Below are 19545 nucleotides of genomic sequence, written 5' to 3' on the forward strand. Positions count from 1 at the left end.
AAGAAACAAATCTGGAGAGAAAAAGAAAATAACAGAAGGAACTGAAAACAAAAGCTATCAGTTCATTTTTTTCACCTATCAGATTGGTAGTAACCCTAAAGTCTGATAACCTTGGCAAAGATATGGGGAACCAGATTGTCACACACTGCTTGCGGGAATGAGAAATTGGTATAGGCTCTACTGAAAGAACACTGACAACAACAATAAAAATTACATGTATGTGTACACACCCACTCACATACGCGGATATCTCCTTCGCCTCAGCAGTCCTACAATTGAGAATTTATCCAGCAGACACGGCTGCAAGCATGCGAAATGATCTAAGTGTGGAATCATTTTAGCAATGTTGGTAATAACAGAAGAAGCGCATCCCTGAATACTGGTCAGTAGAGAAAAAAAAGCTATCAGTTTACTTTTAGGGGTTTCTTATGTCTATCATGAAGACTGTAACCACCGTTATCCCCTATTGGTAAATTTTATGTCTTTGAAGCCTCAAATACTTTCCAAAATATCATCAAGAAGTCTGCTAAATCAAACTATAGTTTTTGCACGAATGTCTAGATGCCAAGTAACTTAATACAAGTTGGAACTGCATTAGAGTTTTTAAAAAGACCGATATTAAATATGAGAACAGGATTGTTAAGAAGAATTTATAATCACATGGAAAAATGTTAACAATTAAGTTTCATGGTTAAGCTGAAAAATGAGATTACAAAGCAGCATGTTCTTAAATTTTACTTTATTTCTTTGGCCACACCGTGCAGTGTGCGTGATCTCACTTTCCTGACCAGGAACTGAACCTGGGCCACGGCAGTCAAAGCACCAAATCCTAACCACTAGACCACCAGGGAACTGCCCCCAAATTTTACTTTAAAAAACTAAATTTTCATGGAATAAAGATGAAGAAACATATAAACAGTGATAAAACATTTGCAATGGGAATAAACATAATTTAAATTTTGTTCTTTTTTAACTATCTGAGATTTTCATACTGTCTACAATGAACATTTGTAGTAAGAAAAATAACAGGATGAAAGTTTTTTTAAGGTTATGACAATTACTATAGCTATTATTATTATTATTATTATTATTATTATTATTATTATTTTTGCCACACTGCACGACATGTGGGATCCTAGTCCCGCGACCAGGGATCAAACCCACGCCCCCTGCATTGGAAGCACGAAGTCTTAACCACTGGACCACTAGGGAAGTCCCTATAGTTATTATTTTTAAAGTGGGGCAACTTTAAGTCAGTGAAAGAAAAAACTGTCAACCTAGAATTCCTTACTTAGGAAAAATATCTTTTAAAAACAAAGATAAAATAAAGACTTTGAAAGACACACAAAAGCTGAAAGAATTCAGATCTACACCTGAAGAAATGTTAAAGAAGTCCTTGAGCAGAAGGAAAATCATACCAGATGGAAACCTGGGACTAAACAAAGGAATGAAGAAACCGAAAATAACTATATGGGAAAACAAAAGATATTTTTCTTCTTATTTAATTCCGTTTAAAAGATAATCAGCACTCTTTGACATACATCAAAGCAACATCCTTTTTGACCCACCTCCTAGAATCATGGAAATAAAATCAAGAATAAACGAATGGGACCTCATGAAACTTAAAAGCTTTTGCACAGCAAAAGAAACCATAAACAAGACTAAAAGGCAACCCTCAGAATGGGAAAAAATAATTGCCTATGAAACAACGGACAAAGGATTAACCTCCAAAATATACAAGCAGCTCATGCAGCTTCATACCAAAAAAGCAAATAACCCAATCCACAAATGGGCAGAAGACCTAAATAGACATTTCTCCAAAGAAGACATACAGATGGCCAACAAACACATGAAAAGATGCTCAACATCACTACTCATCAGAGAAATGCAAGTCAAAGCCACGAGGTATCACCTCACACCAATCAGAATGGCCATCATCACAAAGTCTGGAAACAACAAATGTTGGAGAGGGTGTGGAGAAAAGGGAACTCTCCTGCACTGTTGGTGGGACTGTAAGTTGGTACAGCCACTATGGAAAACAATTTGGAGGTTCCTTAAAAAACTACAAATAGAACTACCATATGATCCAGTAATCCCACTCCTGGGCATATACCCAAAGAAAACCATAATCCCAAAAGAAACTTGTACCATAATGTTTATTGCAGCACTCTTTACAATAGCCAGGACATGGAAACAACCTAAATGCCCATCAACAAATGAATGGATACAGAAGATGTGGCATATATATACAATGGAATATTACTCAGCTATAAAAAGGGATGAGATGGAGCTATATGTAATGAGGTGGATAGAACTACAATCTGTCATACATAGTGAAGTAAGTCAGAAAGAGAAGGACAAATATTGTATGCTAACTCACATATACGGAATCTAAAAATGGTACTGATGAACTCAGTGACAAGAACAAGGAAGCAGATACAGAGAATGGACTGGAGAACTCGAGGTATGGGAGGGGGCGGGGGGTGAAGGGGAAACTGAGAAGAAGCGAGAGAGTAGCACAGACATATATATACTACCAACTGTAAAATAGTCAGTGGGAAGTTGTTGTATAACAAAGGGAGTCCAACTCGAGGATGGAAGATGCCTTAGAGGACTGGGGCAGGGAGGGTGGGGGGGACTCGAGGGGGGGGCGTCAAGGAAGGGAGGGAATATGGGGATATGTGTATAAAAACAGTTGATTGAACCTGGTGTACCCCCCCAAAAAAAATTAAAAAAAATAAAAAAAAAAAAGATAATCAGCTATCTATAACAACACATCATGGGGTTTATAACATAGGTAGGAGTAAAATACACGACAACAGCACAAAGGTGGGGGGGGGGTGAATGGAAAGAATACTGCAGTAAGAGTCTTATATCATATTTTAGCAGCATAATAACATTTGAAGACAGACCGTGACAAGTTAAAGATGAGTACTATAAACCCTAATGCAAATACTTAAGTAACACACAGAGTTATAGTTAATATGCCGATGAAAAAGATAAAACAGAACTACAAAAAAATTTGTCAATCCAAAAGAAGGCAGAAAAAGAGAAAAAAATGGAACAGAGAACAAATGGGGCAGAGAGAAAACAAATAACAAACCCAAACATGTTAATAATCACATCAAATGTAAATGATCTAAGTATTCCAATTAAAAGTCACAGATCGTCAGGCTAGATAAAAAAGCAAAGACCCAACTACATGCTGCCTATGAGAAACCCATTTTCTTTTATTTAATTTCTTTTACGTCTTTATTGGAATATAATTGCTTTACACTGTTGTGCCAGTTTTTGCTGTACAACAAAGTGAATCAGCTGTATTTATACATGTATTCCCATATCCCCTCCCTCCCATGACTCCCTCCCAGTCTCCCTATCCCAGCCCTCTAAATCATCACCCATCATCAAGTTGATCTCCCTGTGCTATACAGCAGCTTCCCACTAGCTATCTATCTTACATTTGGTAGTGTATATATGTCAATGCTACTCTCTCACTTTGTCCTGGCTTCCCCTTCGTCCCTGCCCCCACCCCATGTCCTCAAGTCTGTTCTCTTCATCTGCATCTTTATTCTTGCCCTGTCACTGGGTTCATCAGTACCATTTTTTTAGATTCCATATATATGAGTTAGCATATATGGTATATATATATATGGTATTTGTTTTTCTCTTTCTGGCTTACTTCACTCTGTATGACAGACCCTAGGTCCATCCACCTTGCTACAAATAACTCAGTTTCATTCCTTTTTATGGCTAAGTAATATTCCATTGTACATATGTGCCACATCTTCTTTATCCATTCATCTGTTGATGGGCATTGAGGTTGCTTCCGTGTCCTGGGTATTGCAAATAATGCTGCAATGAACATTGTAAGAAACCCATTTTAAATATAAAGACACAAAATAGGTCTAAAATAGAAAGAAAAAAATAAAAAGATATGCCACACTGGCACTAAACAAAGCAAGCTGGACTGGCTACATTAATATAGGAGAAAGCAGATTTCAGAGCAATTAATCTTACAAGGGAGAAGGAGGGTCATGTTGTAATGACAAACTGGGTTATTTCATCAAAAGTACGTAACAATCCTAAACATTAATACAACTAATAACAGAACTTCAACATGAAGCAAAAACTGATAGAACTGTGAAGAAAATAAATCCACAACTACAGCTGAAAATACCAACACCATTTCCATTAACTGGTAGAACAAGTAGACAGGAAATTATTGCTATCAACCACCTTAACTTAATTGACATTTATAGAACACTCCAACTAACAAGAGTAGAATACATGTTCTCTTGAAGTGCACACAGAACATTTACCCAGATGACTGGTATTCTAGGTCAGGGACTGGCAAACTACAGACCAAAGACCAGCAGCATGTTTCTGTAAATAAAGTTTTACTGTAACAAAGCCATGCCTATTCATTTACATTTTCTCTATAGTTGCGTTCATGCTACAATGGCAGAGTTGAGTAGTTAAGACAGAAACCTTATGCCCACAAGCCTAAAATATTTACTATCTGGCCCTTAAAAAAAACCTTGCTGATCCCAGTTATGCGCCATGGAAGAAGTCTCAATAAACCTGAAGAATTCAAGTCACACAAAGCATGTTATCTGAACACAACGGAATTACATTGAAAATCAGTAACAAAAAGGTGTCCGAAAATGTCCAATTATTTAGAAACAAAATAACATACTTTTAAATAATCCATAAGTATAAAAAAAAAAAAATCAAAGTATTTTGAGGGACTTCCCTGGTGACGCAGTGGTTAAGACTCCATGCTCCCAATGCAGGGGGCCCGGGTTCGATCCCTGGTCACGAAACTAGATTCCACACTCACGCTGCAACTAAAGAACCTGGGAGCTGCAACTAAGGAGCCTGTGAGCTGCAACTAAGACCTGGTGCAACCAAATAAATTAACACACACACACACACACACACACACACACAAACCACAGTCCTCATATCCTTTTTTTTTTTTTTTTAAAGTATTCTGAGCTGAATGAAAATGAAAAATAACATATTCAAAATCTGTGGGATGTAGCCAAAGCAATTTTTAGAGGGAAATTTATAACACCAAACGCCTGAATTAGAAAAGAACAGTCTCAAATCAATGACCTTAGCTTTGACCTTAAGAAACTAGGAAGAAAAAGAGTAAATAAAACTCAAAGAAAGCAGGAAAATGAAATAATAAAGATCAAGTAGGAAGGTAATAGGAAAAAAAAAAAATCAATGCAAAACCAAAAGCTGGTTTCTTTTAGATCAATAAAATTCTAAACCCCTAGCTAGACTGATGAGGGGAAAAAAACCCACAAATTATCACTAACAGGAAAGAAGGAAGTGAAATCATTATGAAGTCTATACACATTAAAAGGATGAGTATAAAATAGATAACTAATGAGAACCTGCTGTATAGCACATGGAACTCTCCTCAATGCTCTGTGGTGACCTAAATGGAAAGGAAATCCAAAAAAGAGAGGCTATGTGTATACATATAGCTGATTCACTTTGCTGTACAACAGAAACTAACACAACACTGTAAAGCAACTATACCCCAATTAAAAAAAAATAAAAATAAAAGGATGATAATTAGTGACTATTACAAAAAACTTCACGCCAATAAATTAGACAACTCAAATGAAAGGAACAAATTTCTTGAAAGAAAACAAACTACCAAAGTTCACTCAAGAAGCAGTTAAACTGGGACTTCCCTGGTGGTGCAGTGGTTAAGAATCTGCCTGCCAATGCAGGGGACATGGGTTTGATCCCTGGGTGGGGAAGATCCCACATGCTGCAGAGCAACTAAGCCCATGCGCCACAACTACTGAGGCTGTGTGCTGCAACTACTGAAGCCTGCAGGCCTGGAGCCTGTGCTCCACAACAAGAGAAGCCACCATAATGAGAAGCCCATGCACCGCAATGAAGAGTAGCTCCTGCTTGCGGGAACGAAGACCCAAAGCAGCCAAATATACATACATACATACATAAATTAAAAAAAAAAACAAAACAAGTAGATAAGCTGAATAGTCCTATATCTACTAAAGAAACTGAAATTTCCAAGCCAGAATGACTTCACTGGTGAATTCTACCAAATATATAGGATGAAATAATAACAAATCTACATAAACTTTTCCAGGAAATTGAAGGAACACTCCCCAACTCCTTCTATAAGGCCAGCATTACTCTGACACCAAAATGGAACAAAGATAATATCAAAAAAGAAAATCTACAGACCAATATCCCTCATTAAGACAGATGAAAACATTCTTAACAAAACTTTAGCAAACTGAATCCAACTATATATAAAAAAAAGGGCAATACATCATTACCAACAATTGGTTTAACATTAAATTAGAAAACCAATCAATGTGACAAGGACACCAAGACAATTCGAGGGGAAAAAAAAAAGTCTTTTCCGCAAATAGTGCTGGAACAACTGGATATCCATGTGCAAAAGAAAGATGTTGGACCACAGTTACACTATTCACAAAAATTAACTCAAAACAGATCAAAGACCCAAATGTGAGAACTCAAACAATAAAACATAGAAGAAAACATAGGAGTAAATTTTTATGACCTTGGATTAAGCAATGGTTTCTTAAACACATACCTATATTTAAGACACTTATAGCATAAGAAACAAAAGAAAAAAATAAACTGAATTTCATCAAAATTAAAAACTTTGTTGTTCTAAGGGTACAACTAACAAGAAAGTGAAAAACCACCCAAAGAAAGGGAGAACATAGTCGCAAATCATATATCTGATAAGGGACTTGGATTTAGATTATATAAAGAATATGACACCTCAACAATTAAGATAAATAACCCAATTAAAAAACAGGCAAAGGATCTAAACAGACACTTTTCTAAACAAATGCCCAATAAGCACACGAAGAGACACCCAATATCATTAGTCATAAGGGAAATGCATATCAAAACCACAAGGAGATACCACGTAACCCATTAGGGTAGCTGTAATCAAAAAGATGGAGATAGGATTAAGATGGCGGAGTAGGAGGACGTGCGCTCACTCCCTCTTGCAAGAGCACCAGAATTACAACTAAATGCTGCACAATCATCGACAGAAAGACACTGGAACTCACCAAAAAAGGCATCCCACATCCAGAGACAAAGGAGAAGCCGCAATGAGACGGTAGGAGGGGCGCAATCGTGTTAAAATCAAATCCCATAAATGCTGGGTGGGTGTCTCACAAACTGGAGAACAGTTATACTGCAGAAGTCCACCCACTAAAGTGAGGGTTCTGAGCCCCACATCAGGCTTCCCAACCTGGGAGTCCAGCAACGGGAGGAGGACTCCCCAGAGAATCAGACTTTGAAAGCCAGCGGGATTTGATTGCAGGACCTCCACAGGACTGGGGGAAACAGAGACTCCACTCTTGGAGGGCACACAAAAAAGTGTGCTCACCAGGACCCATGGGGAAGGAGCAGTGACCCCACAGGAGACTGAACCAGACCTACCTGCTGGTGTTGGAGGGTTGCCTGCAGAAGTAGGGGGCAGCTGTGGCTCACCAGGAGACAGGGGCACTGGCAGCAGGGGTTCTGGGAAGTGCTCATTGGCGTGAACCCTCCCAGGGTCCACCATTAGCCCCACCAAAGAGCCTGTAAGCTCCAGTGCTAAGTAGCCTCAGGCCAAACAACCAACAAGGTGTGAACACAGCCCCACCCATTAGGAGACAAGCAGATTAAAGTCTTACTGAGCTCTGCCCACAAAGCCCTACCCACCACCAGCCCCTCCCATCAGGAAGCACACACGCAAGAGCCTCCTAGATAGCTTCCTCCACAAGAAGGCAGACAGCAGTATCAAGCAGTATCAGCAATATTTCGTCCTGTGGAACTGAAAACCACAGCCACAGAAAGAGAGAGAAATGAAAAAGCAGAGGACTTCATACCAGATGAAGGGACAGGATAAAACCCCGGAAAAACAACTAAATGAAGAGGAGATAGGCACCCTTCCAGAAAAAGAATTCAGAATAATCATAGTGAAGATGATCCAGGACTTTGAAAAAAGACTGGATGCAAAGATCGAAAAGTTTACCAAAGACCTAGAAGAATTAAAGAGCAAACAAACAGAGATATGCAACACAATAACTGAAATGAAAAATACACTAGAAGGAACCAATAGCAGATTAACTGAGGCAGTAGGGCGAATAAGTGACCTGGAAGACAGAATGGTGAAAATCACTGATGCGGAAAGAATAAAGAAAAAAGAATGAAAAGAATTGAAGACAGCCTAAGAGACCTCTGGGACAATGTTAAACACACCAACATTCACATTATAGGGGTCCCAGAAGGAGGAGAGAGAGAGAAAGGACCCGAGAAAATACTGGAAGAGATTATAAGTTGAAAACTTCCCTAACATGGGAAAGGAAATAGCTACCCAAGTGCAGGAAGCGCAGAGAGTCCCAGGCAGGATAAACCCAAGGAGAAACACGCCAAGACATAGAGTAGTCAAATTGACAAAAATTAAAGACAGAGAAATGTTAATAAAAGCAACAAGGGAAAAACAACAAATAACATACAAGGGAACTCCCATAAGGTTAACAGCTGATTTCTCAGCAGAAGCTCTGCAAGCCAGAAGGGAGTGGCATGACATATTTAAAGTGATGAAAGGGAAGAACCTTCAACCAAGAATACTCTACCCAGCAAGGATCTCATTCAGATTTGACAGAGAAATCAAAAGCTTTCCAGACAAGCAACAGCTAAGAGAATTCAGCACCACCAAACCAGCCCTACAACAAATGCTAAAGGAAATTCTCTAGGCAGGCGGGAAATGTAAGAGAAGAAAGGGACCTACAAAAACAAACACAAAACAATTAAGAAAATGGTAATAGGAACATACATGTCGATAATCACCTTGAATGTAAATGGACTAAATGCACCAACCAAAAGACACAGACTGGCTGAATGGATACAAAAACAAGACCCATACATATGCTGTCTCCAAGAGACCCACTTCAGACCTAGGGACACATACAGACCGAAAGTGAGGGGATGGAAAAAGATATTTCATGCAAATGAAAATCAAAAGAAAGCTGGAGTAGCAATAGTCATATCAGATAAAATAGACTTTAAAATAAAAAATGTTACAAGAGACAAGAAAGGACATTACATAAAGATCAAGGGATCCATCCAAGAAGAGGAGATAACAATTATAAATATATATGCACCCAATATAGGAGCACCTCAGTACGTAAGGCAAATGCTAACAACTATGAAAGAGGAAATGCAAGGCAGAAATAGAGACACAGATGTAGAGAACAAACACATGGACACCAAGTGGGGAAAGCAGGGAGGGTTGGGGGGGGGGGGGATGAATTGGGAGATTGGGATACCAAATTGTACACTCTAAATAGATGCTGTTTATTGTATGTTAACTGTATCTCAATAAAAGTTCTTAAAAAAAAAAAAAAGATGGACAGGGACTTGGCGCAGGGGTTAAGAACCCGCCTGCCAATGCAGGGACATGGGTTTGATCCCTGGTCTGGGAAGATCCCACATGTCGTGGAGCAACTAAGCCCATGTGCCACAACTACTGAGCTTGCGCTCTAGAGTCTGAGAACCACAACTACTGAGCCCAAGCACCACAACTACTGAAGCCTGTGTCCCTAGAGCCCATGCTCTGCAACAAGAGAAGCCACCACAATGAGAAACCCCTGCTCATCACAACTAGAGAAAGCCCACACACAGCAACAAAGACCCAACACAGCCAAAAAATAAAAATAAAATAAATTAAAAAAAAAAAAAAAGATGGGCAATAACAAATATTAGTGAGGATGTGGAGAAACAGGAACCTCATATATTGCTATTGGAAATGTAAAATGGCACAGCTGCTTCGGAAAACAGTTTGAACTATGATTAGCTCAAAAGGCAAAACACAGAATTACCATATGATCTAGCAATTCCACTCCTAAAACATTACCCCAAATAACTGAAAGCAGGGACTCAGACACTTACACAACAAAGCTCACTGTAGCATTATTCACAGTAGTCAAGAGGGGGAAACACCCACGTGTCTGCTTACAGATGAATGGAGAAGTAAAATAGGATATATGCATACAATGAAATAGTATTCAGCCATAAAAGGAATGAAACTCTGACATATGCTACAACATGGACAAATCTCGAAAATTTGAGTGAAATAAGCCAAGGACAAATACTGTATGATTCCACTTATATGAGGTACCTAGAAGGGGCAAATTCTTATTAGAGACAGGAAAGTAGGATAGAGGTTACCAGAGACTAGAGGGAAGGGGAGTAAAGAGTTACTATTTAATGGCTACAGTTTCTTTATGAGATAATGAAAAAGTTCTGGAAACAGCATGAAGGTTACACAACATTGTAAACTGTACTTAATGTTACTGATACATATATTTTACCAAGAACAACAACAAAAAGCTTCCTGTTATCCCTATTTCTACCATTCCTCACTCCGGCCTTTTTCATCTATTCTCAATATAAGAACCAGAAGCTTCCAACTAAAACCACAGGTCAACAAAACTATCTGCATTTACTAAAGCTCATGGAATTTTACACTAAAAAAAAGGTGCATTTTACTGTGTTAATTAGGCCCCAATATTTTTTAAAAATTGCTAAAACTGCTTTTAATAAAGGAAACATAAATCAGATCAGGTTACTCAACATGTGCTGGTCAGCCAGGTCCTGACCCAGGCTTACTAGATGTTACAGGACCTGTACCCCCGGCCCTGCCCCCACTTCTCCTTCTCCCTCCAGCTGCCAGTGGCTGCCTGGCTCCTTCTTGGACCTGGCAGACATGCTCTCACTCCAGGCCTGGGGCTTGCTTGGGTCTTTCTTCCTCAGGATATTTACATGACCTGCTCTCTGGTCTTTGGTCTTTATTCAAATGTTAAGGGCCAAAGCCACTGCAAGGCAGAATGTTACATAAGACAGGAGAAAGCGGCTTAAATGGTTGAAAGGAATATGATCTGGTATTGCTGAGATATTTTAGTCACTAGCCATGTACAAGGAGCACCTTCCTTGCTCCTATTTAAAATTGCAACCCATGTCCAGACATCAGTCCCTAAACCCCTCTTCCGCTTTCATTTTCTCCATCATACCTATCAACACCTAAAACACTATGTATTTTACGTACCATCTGTCTCTCTGTGACTAGGGCAGGGTTTAGGGGTTTTGGGGACCTGTTTTGTTAACCGCTTTATCCCCAGTATCTAGAACTGTGTGTGGCATACAGAAAATGCTCATTAAGTTTTTGTAGAAAGAACGAATAAACAAATGTCAAATTTCCTGAAAGGAATGATGTATCTGGTGTGTTTTGGAAAAAAAACAAATCAACCAAAAATGCCACCATATTTCTAACCTCATTCGGCCCTGCTTTCTTCATCCTCCATTTCCTGCCACGTCTCTAGACACACTGGCCTTCTTTCACCTTCACTCAAACATGCTCTGTCCTTTCCCAGGTCTGGGCTTTCACAGATTCTGCATCATCTGCTTATAATCTCTTCTCTCCACTCTGCCTGGCAGCTTCCGGTCACTGCTCAACTTTCAGCTAAAACATCTTTTCCTTCTCAACCTCCTGTCAGCCCCAGATTCAACCAGACTGCTTCACTGTGTGCCCTCTTAGCACCTTGTACTTCTCCTTCACTGACTTACTATACTGCAGTTAGAGAACTGTTGATGTAACGGTTTAGTGACTGTCTTCTTGCTAAGATCTAAGTGCCGTGAAAGCGGGTACTTGGTGTGTCTTACTCACTACTGGATCCCAAATACGCAGGGTGTTATCATGCTCATGGCAGACACCCCTTAGGAATCTGCTGAATCAAGTGACTGAGCACTGGAGAGGAGTCTAGATAGCCATGGGTTTGCTCCAGATAAGCGCTCTTCCTGAAAACAGGAAATGAATGTAAGGCATGATGCCAACGAACATGAGATACACCAATGGCAGAAATGTGAAGCTCATCTTTTTTGTTTGCTTTTGTTTTTATTTTAAAATTTTTATTGGAGTATAGTTGATTTACAATGTGTCAGTTTCAGGTGTACAGCAAAGTGAACCACTTATACACGTGCATATATCCACTTTTTTTTTTTTTTCAATTCTTTCCCCATATAGGTTGTTGCAGAGTACTGAGTGGAGCTTCCTGTGCTCTACAGCAGGTTCTTATTAGTTCTCTATTCTACATACGGTAGTGTGTGCATGTCCGTCCCAGTCTCCCAGTTTATCCCTCTCCCCCTTATCGCCTGGTAACCATAAGTTTGTTTTCTACCTCCATGACTCTACTTCTGTCTTAAGTTCATTTGTACCCCCCCTTTTTTTAGATTCCACATACAAGTGATATTGTGATATTTGTCTTTCTGTGTCTGACTTGCTTCATTCAGTGTGATGATCTCTAGGTCCATCTATGTTGCTGCAGATGGCATTCTTTGCTCTTTTTTACGGCCGAGTAATATTCCTTGTATATATGTGCCACATCTTCTTTATCCATTCCTCTGTCGATGGGCATTTAGGTTGCTTCCATGACCTGGCTATTGTAAACAGTGCTGCAATGAACACCGGGGTGCATGTATCTTTTTGAATTATGGTGTTCTCTGGGTATATGCCCAGTAGTGGGATTGCTGGGTCATACGGTAGTTCTATTTTGAGTTTTTTAAGGAACCTCCATACCGTTCTGCATAGTGGCTGCATCAATTTACATTCCCACTCACAGTGCAGGAGAGTTTCCTTTTCTGCACATCCTCTCCAGCATTTATTGTTTGTAGATTTTTTGATGATGGCCATTCTGACCAGAGTGAGGTGAGACCTCATTGTAGTTTTGATTTGTAAGAAATGTGTAAACTTATAATAAATCTCTTGAAGATACTACTCAGAAAAAGTGAAATGCAAAATTAAGTATTTAAAACACACTTAGGAAACTACTGTGTAACAGAACCAGGAAGTAATTTTATAACGACTGTAATTCCCCCTCAAGCTTTCTTACTGGGGAAGATGGCAAATACCAATCTCCACTCGTCAAGTATGCTTACATTCGCCTACTACTCAGCAAGTGGCTGTTACAACGGAACTACACTCCGGGCACCACACTGCGCACACAAGTTAAATCACTGTACTGGAGTCCAATTCTGTGCGGAAAGGAAGAGGGTTTCTCTGACTCCTTTTAAACGTCTGTGTCTATTTTTCTTAAATCAGAAGGGCAAACTCAGCATTAACAAAGCCCTTATCAATGATTAGCTCAGATGAACTCTGAGGGGAAACAAAGCCTGAGTAAGATAAAGGAAATCACCAATAGGTGCTTCTCTCACAAGCTCAACAGCTGAAATATCTCAGAAACATCAGGCCATGTTTCTTTCACCATTAAGCCGGATTTTCCTGTATTACGTGATATTCTGCCTTGCAGTGGCTTTTCTCTGCCTACCCTACACTGGGAATCTGGCTATAACTCCCAAACTCCAATGCATAGTTCTTTCCCTGGAGAAGTTCACGACGACCACAAATGCCACCCTGGTCTAAGCAGCATAGCAGGGCTTCAAGGTCACTACGAGACAGGGAAGGAGTAGGCTTGTTTCTGGCTGTTAGTATGGCCCTGAGATAACTAAGAAATTCCTGGCAGTGTTGATAAATGGACCAATGTGGAAAAAGAGAGAAGGCCAGTGGACGAGTGAAGCAGCGCCACTTGATAAAGCCAAAACAGAACAGTGGGCAGACCTGGTGCCAGGGGAGTAGGAGAGAGCTAATGTGAACTGGAAGAAACACAGGGTCTGTTGCTGTTCTTCTCACCGCTGGACCTGTCGTGGGCACCAGACCCTAATTCCCTGAATGACACTGGTCCTCACCATCCCTACATTCAAACCGAGGAAAGGGCCTCACCTCGTCCCTCTTCAGCCACACTGAGGAGCTCCCAGCTACAAAAATACACAGAGCAGCAGGGCACAGGCATATTCTATGAGCCGTGCTGCCCAGAACAGCAGGAGGGAGCCAAGGCCTTGAATTCTAAACATGGATTCAGATTTAAGAAAAGTCAGCTCTGGAAACAATGACCCAGCCCTCAAATATGGCATGAAGAGAAACTGGAAGTCTCCAAGCTGAGCTGCTGCCTCTTAAAAAGATTGTTTTTTCATACAAAAGGTATGAGAAACTCGAAAGAATAGGAATGCCTGGAGAGAGGAAGGGAGGACTGTCAATCTCAAGATCATCACTGGGTTTTTAGAATCAATAGTCTGCATTAGAGCTGAAGTGTCAACTCAGGAGCCCCAAGAGTATTAAAAAAAAAAAAAAATTCAAAAATCAACCCCTACACCTCACCTGATTTAATAACCGTAATGTGTATCACACGTAGACTTACACATGGCAAACAGCATACTGAGTATATATCACCAAGACCTTTGAAGGTTTATGGCGCAACTGTCACTGCCAGTTGAAGAGGACAATTTCCTGAAAACCCAGTTGTGTACCCAAGATTAGCTGTCCACTCCATCCCTCTCATAGCCTAAAGCTCTGCAGGAAAAACAGTCACACTGTGACAACGCAATGCTGCCCCTTGCAGGCAGTTTATCGCTATTACAGAATAACTTAGTGACTTAAACACACTGAAAACACACATACCCCATCGCGGCAGAGGTGGCTGAAGGATTGTTCTTCAATTCCTGCACGTTTACCACCTGAGGGACATTCTTCAAAGTTGATTCAGTCAACGTATTGACAGCTATTTAAAGAAGAGACAGGCACATTAACTGCAGTAAAGAATCAAAAATTCTAGCCAGGTATAATGAATAACTAGGACACAAACTCAAGCAGAACGCACACTTATTATACAAGGGAAAGGTAGGTAGCTCTGCAGCACTGTTCAATGGAACACCTGGCCTACTCCATTCATAAAGGTTATTCGATGAAGCTTTGTGCAATATAATCAAATGTGCTAGTTTAGAAAAAGGAATTAACTAGCCAGCTTTCATGGAGCAGAGCCGAGATACCCGCCATACTGTTGGCTCGTCCTGGTAAAGGGCAGAAAGAGCTAGAGGGTCAGCAGAGTTCAGACTGAGGGCTTCTGCCATCCATCACGCATTCGTTCTTCAACCACTCTTTCACGTGAGCTTGTTACTGCTGGACTCTGTTAGGTGCTGGCAATACAACAAATGTCTTATAATTCCTTCTCTAAAGAAGCTCATGCCTTAGTGAGACAGACACAACGAATAATGTGAAAAAGGGAGCTTTGGTCAGAATGGAGGATGAGGCCAAGAGGCTTGAATTAAGGAATGGCAACAGGGATTGACTTGACACCTACTTATCTATCTTAGGCTTATCAGCTTTCATGTCTCTTTTTTTGTGGCTTATAGTTTAAAACTGTAGCCCAAGACTCAATGACATGTTATGATGAACTATTAAGAAGGCCTAAGCAAAGTGCTTAAATCTCTTCCAACTATATTTTGGGCAGAGTTGAAAGCTGTAGCCCAGGTAGGACGGTAGGTCCATGGCAGCTCACTCCATTTCCTCCTTCAGAGAGGCATCTTGCCCACAACAGCACATATTTCATCCTTCACACTCAAAGGTGCCGACACCTTAGACATTTTTGCTTCCGAAGGATACGAGATCACATCACCTCCTGCTGAGAGTGGAATAATCCCAAATCCCGGCAGACTTGAAGTTTATAAATAATCAACCCAATGAGCTTGATTTTTGGGCCTGTTCAGCACAAGGCTAAGATTCTGCTTGGTCCAACCAATCTTTAAAACATCAAAGGTTTCTTATTTTTTCCGAAGGCTCAAAAGTACCCTAAAAAGGTATCTTGTTTTTGCTCTTTCATATCTATTTTAGATGTCTTAATAAGGGCTTTAATATTTAAACTTTTCCTAGAAATCTTTTATTATTGTATAATGGTAATTCTTTTTTGTCTACATCAAACCACCTTGTCTTTTTAATTTAGTCTTTTAAAATTTTAGTCTAAATTGGTATGTGTTCTAAGCAGTTATGAAACTAAAATATAATTTTATTCAGCTAAAACAAAAATACTTGATTTATAGCTGAGTTTCTCACCCTTGGCACTACTGACATTCTGAAGCTGGATAATCCTTTGTTGTGGGGTTGTCTTATGCATTTAGGATTTTTTTTTTGCAGCATTCCTGGCAACAGCAATACTGCCAACTGTTGGCGGGGAGACGGGTGGGGCAAAATAGCCTCTGGTTGAGAACCACTGGCTTGTAAAACTGGTAACCAGTGATAACTGAAGTCCTGAGGTGAACCACCTAAGAATCTTAATGTAGAAAATTACAAATAGCCACAAACCACTGACAAAATGCACAAGCTGGTTAGCTCCTTAGAGTTTCCATCTGTCAAGTTTTCATCTTAAATTTGCAGTCTTAAGAAAAAGCTGTACTATAATACAAAGAACACAGGGCTTGCATCTGGGTGTTGTTACGTACAGGTGGGGTGACCTTTACCTCTCCAAACCTTTCATCACTCAAAAGCAAAATGGGCACACTTATACCCACTGCAAAGGGTGGCTGGGATCTTTAAAAACACTATGAGACAACTCTAATGTTATTAGGCGATCTAATTGCAAGCATTAATTTTGAGCTTAAAGCAGACATAATTCAAAAGTAGGGATTAATAACTCCATCAAAAAAACCCCACTCATCTCCCACTTAACTGAATGTGGAGATCTAATACCGCCCCCCTAAAAGGAAAGAGTCCAACTGAGTCTCTGCCCTCTTGGAACTCTCTCCCGCAAAAGGCGAGAGAGCTATCACATCGGTCTTCTTTTCCGAAGGGCAGCAAAGAGAGCCCACTGTTTCTTGGCACCTGTGTCCTGGCCTGGGGCTTAGACAGCTCACAATCAGCTCCTGCATAGGTGTCTTTACCTGGCGCCTGACTGGCCATCTGCCGTCTCAGCGCTGCCGCAGCGGCTGCCTGGGGAGCGGAGATGGGGTGGGAAGGGCCAGGGGCCCCATGCTTCACGGTTTTTGTTGCAAGCATTGTGCTATCAGCCCCTTGGGAAATAATTTTGCTAGCAGGTGTAGACACTAAGGGAAAAAAATAAATTAAGTGAGAGAGTGGGTCAGAGAAGAATATACAAAAATTAAAATGGTAAATTCTCCATGTGAGGTTGCAGGGAAAAAGCTAAGATTAAAAACCCTTTTAAGCATTAACACAGAAAATACTGGCAAGCTGACAGGCTGGCACCTTCATCTTTCAAAGATGCTATAGGCAATCTGCCTGCCCACTTCTATTAGTGAAAATACTTTTTACACGATCATCTCCTCTGACATTGAGCAAGATATCACTTTTATGCCCATACAGAGCAACGTCCTGCTCTCCTCCCATAAAATCTCTCCATTCTAGTACTTCAGGCCCGGCTCTGTCCTCTTAGAAGTCACTTCAACACAAAGTCCTGACGCTCTGAACTGAAGGTGTGACAGCACGACACAGGTCACGTCGGCGAGCCAACACAGACAATGAGCACTGTGGCTGGGGAGCTCGGAGGCACAGCATGGTCACAGGGGAGGGGCTGCAATGAGCCGGGACCTGAGAGGCACAAGCTGTGCTCCACAGGAAAGCGGTAACTGTGAACCCTGCAGGCTCTCCTCTTCCTCAGTGTTCTACCAACCCCTTTCAAGGGGAGCACACCTCCTGAATTTGTCTTGCAATTTCTAGAACATTAGCAGAAATGCGCTGGAACCCACAACTTATGGGTGTGATAGTATAAAACTCAGTTATAGTTCCTTAGGGAGTTAGAGGTCTCTTAGGGGAAAAAAGATAATTTCCTGTCTCACTGATTACTTACTTGAAGTTCCCATCACACCCGGCGAACCATGAATCAGGTGAGATTTAGCAAAAGGAGTCGCCTGGGTCAAGAGACTGGGCTGGATGGAAGGCGTTCGCACCACGGGCGCGTGCCGGGGGACCTGGACCACTGCCTCGTCATCCTTACAGGATGCCCGCGTGTCTTCACTCTCCAGAGACTGCGAAATGGATGACGTTGAGCTGACTTCATCCAAGTCTTCATAATACTTCTGAGACAGGAAGGCTGACCGAGACAGGCTGGCTACAAAGCCCAAAACAAAACACAACTTAGACAACTCAAGGCAAGTCCAAAAGCTATGAAATTTTCACTGTCACTAGAGAAATATCCATTTTGTAAATCGACTTAATTATTACTTATTTTAAGTGGAAGCAGTTGCTGTTGAATGTAAACAAATATAGTTTTTGCTCAAATGGGCTCTGCAAAACAGAGCTGTGTAGGACAAGAACATTTTGACTGTTAAACAAAAAAATGTGAGGTGAGAGACGGGATGCATTTTTTTGCTGGTGTAAAAGCAGGAAGTTCACAGGAAATAACACCATCTCAGCAAAGCAACAGACAAGCTTCCAGAGCTGAGTGAACAGTTACACTGCTGCTGCTGCTTTCCAACTATAAACTTCTAAGAACAGGCCTAATGCAAACCGGAAAAGACACCATGTCCTCAGTCCTGAGGGTCTCAGACACTGCCAGATAAATCTAATCGTTCTTTTGAATCAGACAATTAGGTTAAAAAAGTATATCACTGAAATCATTCCTCACCTTCCCTGTTTTTCTCCTTCCATAAATTATGAGGTAAGGCTTTATGCCATGTTAGTTTCTACCATGAATTTCAGAGGTCATGTTACTGTCTGCATATTGGAAAAAACCAAAAACCAACCTAGGAACATAGCCTTTTCTCCTCCTCAAGTTATTTAAAGGTACTGCTAGTATTTACTGACTTATTTGCCCTACAGGGATATTACTCTGGGAGATTTTATTTGTCCTAATGTAAGTGTAACATAAACAAATGCAACTGAAAACCAGCGCTGTGTGCTACGGCTGCTGCTCGGCTGTAGTGCCAATTTGGTAGCCATCAGCCACGCGTGGCTATTTAGATTAAAAACAATGAAAAGTAAATAAATGAAAATTTCGAATCCTAAGTTGCACCAGTCCCATCTGAAGTGCTCAACAGCCACAGGTTAACTGCTGTATCAGAGAGCACAGATTCAGAATATCACCGCCACTGCAGGAAATTCCACGGGGCAGCACTGCACCAAAGCATTCTGATGCAAGCCAATGTGCAGCAAGGTCACCTAGCAAGCCCATCCATAACCACCAGCACCACCAGTAAAACTGCAGTTAACATTTACTGAGAACCTACCTGGTGCCAGGTGCTACTCAAAGCACCTAACTAGAAATTGCTATTATCTGACTTTTTGGTTAATGCCTAGAAAGGTTAAGTAATTTGCCCAAGGTCATGAAGTTGGTAAATGGCAGAGCCGGAATTCAAATCTGGCGTGTATCTGACCATGTTCCTAACAACACTCTGTTATATATAAAATACGCTGTGCTGGGCAGAATTTTGATCCCATGACCTTTGCCCTCAGTGCCATGCCCATGGTTATGTTCTGTTAGGTGGTTATATTACATGGCAAAAGGGACTTTGCAGACACAATTAAGGCTACTAATCAGTTGACCTTAAAACAGAGAGGTGAGCCTGGATCCAGGTGGGCCCAGTGTAAAATCTCAAGAGCCCTTGAAGGTAGAGAAATGAAGCACA

At 40.7% G+C, this 19545-nt stretch overlaps 1 protein-coding gene across 3 annotated transcripts in view; it reads right to left on the minus strand.

Moving 5' to 3' along the window:
- NUP214 (nucleoporin 214) overlaps positions 1-19545 on the minus strand; it is a 101489-nt gene that overhangs the window by 40203 nt on the left and 41741 nt on the right. For all 3 annotated transcript variants that reach the window (XM_057720361.1, XM_057720360.1, XM_057720362.1), the window contains exons 22-24: positions 17769-18029; positions 16846-17007; positions 14594-14693 (exon numbers count right to left, since the gene is read on the minus strand). In XM_057720361.1, the coding sequence (XP_057576344.1) occupies positions 14594-14693; positions 16846-17007; positions 17769-18029 (523 nt within the window). The remainder of the gene's footprint in view (positions 1-14593; positions 14694-16845; positions 17008-17768; positions 18030-19545) is intronic.

Source organism: Hippopotamus amphibius, chromosome 2 (assembly GCF_030028045.1).
Source record: "Hippopotamus amphibius kiboko isolate mHipAmp2 chromosome 2, mHipAmp2.hap2, whole genome shotgun sequence".
Classification (NCBI taxonomy): domain Eukaryota; kingdom Metazoa; phylum Chordata; class Mammalia; order Artiodactyla; family Hippopotamidae; genus Hippopotamus; species Hippopotamus amphibius.